Source organism: Solanum stenotomum, chromosome 8 (genome assembly GCF_019186545.1).
Source record: "Solanum stenotomum isolate F172 chromosome 8, ASM1918654v1, whole genome shotgun sequence".
In the NCBI taxonomy this organism is placed as follows: domain Eukaryota; kingdom Viridiplantae; phylum Streptophyta; class Magnoliopsida; order Solanales; family Solanaceae; genus Solanum; species Solanum stenotomum.
The window spans coordinates 23,160,874-23,165,893 of NC_064289.1; the positions used below are offsets into that span (position 1 = coordinate 23,160,874).

General features: G+C 31.0%; 1 protein-coding gene across 1 annotated transcript; it reads left to right on the plus strand.

The window, feature by feature from the left end:
• Positions 1-2,067: 2,067 nt before the first annotated feature.
• On the plus strand, positions 2,068-3,094 carry LOC125874374 (uncharacterized). The gene is made up of 2 exons (XM_049555254.1): positions 2,068-2,155; positions 2,228-3,094. The coding sequence occupies exons 1-2, from the start codon at positions 2,099-2,101 to the stop codon at positions 2,807-2,809; spliced, it is 639 nt and encodes a 212-aa protein (XP_049411211.1). The 5' UTR covers positions 2,068-2,098; the 3' UTR covers positions 2,810-3,094.
• The last annotated feature ends 1,926 nt before the right edge of the window (positions 3,095-5,020 follow it).

Here is a 5,020-nt window from a genome sequence, read left to right on the forward strand (position 1 = left end):
GTGTTTTATAAATTTTTCTTTATAATATGTATTAAAACTGTATTAAAAATGATCAAGTGAAAAAAAATGTTATTGCTATAAATGGTAAATATTTTTCTTAATATAGTATCTTTATGTAAGTTTCCCCTCTTAAAATGAGTTAAGACTTAAATGAGTTAAGGTTGAACCTAATTCAAATTATCTTGAGCCCAATTCATAAATTTTTGAAAGAATTGGATGAGTTACCTATAGTTGGGCTCATTTTTGACACCCCTAATACATCTTGGGCACCTGAACTTTGTGTGATCAATTATGTTAGGAGCATCAATTCTGAGTAATAATAGAGTCTTTGTAATGAAAATAATCATGTAGGATGCGAATTGATACTGTTAAAAAAATAGGAAGTATAATGATAAAAGAAGATGGCTTTGAAGCGTAAAGAATCACTATCCTTAAAAAAATATTGTTTATATACATATTGGGGAAAAACAAACAATTCCCTTTAAAATACAATAAAATCCTTATATGTACTTACATATGTTTTTTGCTACTTCTAGAGAGTCCTTATATTTATATATAAAACATAAGATATGAATTTTTATAATAATTATATGTTCTTTCATGAACATACGGTACAATTTAAGACCTTTGCGTATTACAAGATGATTTTTCATAAATATTTCATAAACAGATATCTCTATTCAATTTAAGACCTCTATATATTACAAAATATTTAACAACTAGTAGGATATGAATTTCAGAAAGTCACGTAACCTTTTTAATGCTACGTGTAATGAAGTTGACTCTGGTGCAATTGATCGAATTTCAAGTTCCAACCCATGTTGATTCTCTCTTTCAAGCTAAGGCTGCAATACTATTTCCACGAAAAAAATCAGACCCATAAATTGTGCATTCACGTTTTTCTCTTGAAACTTATCAACGTTATTCCAACATTTATGAAATTTGTACGTGGATAATTGCTAGGTAGCCAGAATGACATGTTACAGCTGGCCTGCAACATTACGTAACAAAATGGCTTTGTGTTAGTGCAGCAGAGCAGGGCAGACCACAACCTATCATCAGATTGGCACAATGCCTAAACTATTTCATTATATATCATAAATGTAAGATATGTTGGGAAAATAAAATAGTAACAATTATTTTTGGATATCTAATCGTTCAGACGATAATAATAATAATACTTTAACTTGAATGGATAGCTCACTTTTTTCTAAGTAATGAAAAGAAGGATCGAAATATGTCGCTGAAAGACTTACTAAAATAAAGATAGGTAATAGAAAGGGCAAAATAAATAGTTAATCAGATCTAGTATGCATTGAGTATGAACGATAATTGAAATTAAGGATTTAGAAATAGCCAAATTAGTTACTGGTAAAATAAGATAATCTGTCACAAGAAGTTAAATATTCCTATAAGTTACGTAAATCTTTAATTTATTGAAAGATTATGTAAATTTATTTAAGTTACCGTACACCAAAAGACCAAGAAGGGACAGTCACTTCCCAATTGGATAATTTATTAATTCAAGCTGTACTAAACTCGAATCTTGATTAATTAATACAACGATTGTTTGTTGGATCACTGATAGAACTAATAAACATGCATGGTTCCTATCAGTTTTGTCTTCAAATAATACTAATTGATATTTCCAAGTTGGTTCAAATAGTCCTACTTGAAGGATTAAAATTTTCATTTGTCTCTCTGATTCACAACACCACAACGAAGAGCCAAATTTTTTTTATCGCACCCTGATAAAATTTAAACTAAATTAATCGTCCACTTAATTAGTACACAAATCGAGTGAAAATTACCTTCATCACGATTTTAAAATATTCTTTAATTTTATTTTTTTCCCAATTGGATAACATACTTCGTTCTATATTAATTGTCAATATTACTAAAAATATTCTTTCCATAATACTTTTTATGATATTTTAAAAGACTTATAAAAAAAGAAATGTGACAACTAATATGAAACGGAAGAGTAGGATTTATTGCTCATAACTACCGCCCTTCCAATACTATATATTGCCCAATAACCTTCAAAGTCTTCAAACTTCACCCAACCAAAGAGTCCATCCAATTTCAAAGAAAGAAAATGGCATGCTGGTCACCAGAAAGTGCAACCAAAGCCTATCTGAAAGCAATAAAAATGGTTAGTGATGATTTAACAATTTGTTCTACAATTCAATCAACAAATGTTTTATTAATTGTTTTTGTATTTCAGGGAAAGAGTGCTAAAGAGCCAGATGTATCAGAATTCATCTCAGCACTTGTTGCTGGAAACAATGCACAACTGATGGTCGTCGCATGTGCTGGTGCAGCCGATTCCACCACACTAGCCCTTGTGGCTGCAGCTCAGCAAACGGGTGGTAGAGTCATTTGCATCCTCAACGAATTCGATAAATTAAATCCATCAATTGAATTTCTACAACATAACGCGATGCACGTTGAATTTGTAATTAGTGGAGATGCCAAAACTCTACTAGTAAATGACTATAAAAGAGCAGATTGTGTAGTAATTGATTGCAACATTAACAACTGTGAAGGCAAAGGCATTTTTAAGACGGCACGAAGGATAGGGGGAAATAATGCCATTGTTTTAGGGTACAACGCGTTGCGAATGGGATCATGGAAATGTGAAAGTTTTAATGCTCATTTGTTACCCATAGGAGAAGGTTTATTGGTGACACGGAGAGGCAGTGATTTTGGTGTTTCGGAGAAAAAGAGTCGTTGGATCGTCAAAGTGGATCAATGTACAGGGGAAGAACATGTATTCAGGGTCAGATCTCCACATGGAAAAGTATAGGTTTTTATTTATTGCTATTTGATGGATTGTAGAATATACCATATAATACTTTTCTAACATCTGAAATGATAAGCAGATATGCATTTTGATCCTGTAAATAGAAGAGATTTAATCATGTTATAGTAGACTCACAACATAGCTGTTGGGGTTGAGTTAGACTCAAGTGTCATACTTTACATACATGATATCTGAGTCAGATCCATCCCCGTTTGGGCTCCTGATCCACGTTTCAGTCGGATGAGATTTACTCATGAAGTGTCAACTAAGATCTAATTAGGTTAGAGAACGTGCAGAAGAATAGTTTAATTTCTTCTTTATATATCACTATACACAACAACATGATCTTTTCTGCAGAATCAGAAGAATGAAAATGCAAGAAAAACATGGTTATTGGCATTATATGCACGTTATAGATATATTGATGAGGAAACATCTTGATCTGATCTACATACATCTTTGCTTGTCTGTCCTGACTCCTGAGGCATAACAAACTAGTGTCCTGTTATGCTTCTCAACAGCCAGGCTATTCTAAATTCCATTATATTACTTATTAGTGGAACTTCATGTTACCTAGTATGTAGCAGCTGTTTTATTATCCCGTCCATCCATGTATAGTGAAGAAGCCAGAATTTTCATTAAGAGGTTTAAATAAAATAGTTTTATTATTATTTATATGTAGTAGTATAATTTTTTGGATGAACTTCCTTGACGCTGCTGCCCATGTAGCTAGTTTCATTTGCCAATGAGGGATACTATTTAGTATAATAAACCAATGTAATGGTGGATTAGTCCATTGTGATTAAGTTATAATGTGTAGTTAGTTAACTACTGTTGGTTACAATTCTGTCAAGTAGTACTGGATTAAGTTGTTATTAGCAATTAACAACAGATACCTATAGCAATCTTTTTTATATATGTAACTAACCTTGTTACATGGTCAGTTTATAGAAGATAACAAACCCTTGCAAAAATAAAATGTATAATTGGAGAAATAATACTAGAGTAATATATTAGGAATGCTTTTAGCCATTTCCTCAAAAAACTTCAACCTACATGCCGCATAGCATGGATTGAATAAGTTGAAGTTCATGTTGTAAATTACCTTATTATTTTAGGCACTATCCATGAAATTACACTCTTAATAGTTTTCTTTGTATATTTGAACTGAAATTACCTCTTAATTCCACATATTACCTATATATTTACGTTATTATTTTCAGATTACCACATATGAAATTATTTTATCATGGAATTTATATATGTGAAACTTCAAAACAATGTCATTTAGTTTAAATTTATACAAGTAAAATATTGGTCCAATCTATTAGTAATATTGATTGTTCTAGGCCTAAATCTACCTGACTTTAACGTGTTACTAAGATATACGTAAGAGTTGTTTACTTATGTATCTGACATTTCTGTATTTTGCTGATGTGAGACTCTTATTCTATGCTAGGATGTCACATAAAATTTTCTCACTGTGTCTTGAAGTGTGAATTACGTATTTATCGAGAAAATAGTACAATTGAATTTGTAATGAAGTCAAAGACATGTGTCTTGATTTTACTCATCAGATTCAATTATTAGCAATCAAATATGTTTGTGATTATATCAAGGAACTAAACGAAGACAGTAAAGAAAGTCAAGAAAGTTGTATGAAGCACTAGACCCAGTAATGTTTAAGTGTTCCTAATATATGATCAGGAAACGTATATGTATGAAAATAGAAGTACTTTGAAAGACAAGACTAAATAAAATATGTAAAGCTTGGGGAACAACAATATCAGTATATTGTTTTTGGTATATTTGGAATCCAATCCTTTATAATTGTGTTAAAATTATTACTCATTTATTGGTAACAAAGGTGATACACCAATCAATAGAAAATCTTCACTCGAACCTTAAAGTACAATGTTCAATGACTACATTCCACATATAAATATTATTAGTTGTGTCAGCTAATATTCTTCTATTGTTTACAGGATAACGTACATACATATTTAAGGTACCTGTCCTTTAGAATTTTTCGTGATTTAGCTACTAACAATTTTCTTCAAATTTTATTTCCGTATTAAAAGGCAGCCGAAATTTGAATATCTTGAAACAACTTAAAATTGAGAAAGGGATGTGATTGTTTGAGATAGAATTATTTTACTTTCTGGCGTGGATTGAGAATAAGGGATTACCTTGCATAGTTGACAGTAACTCAAA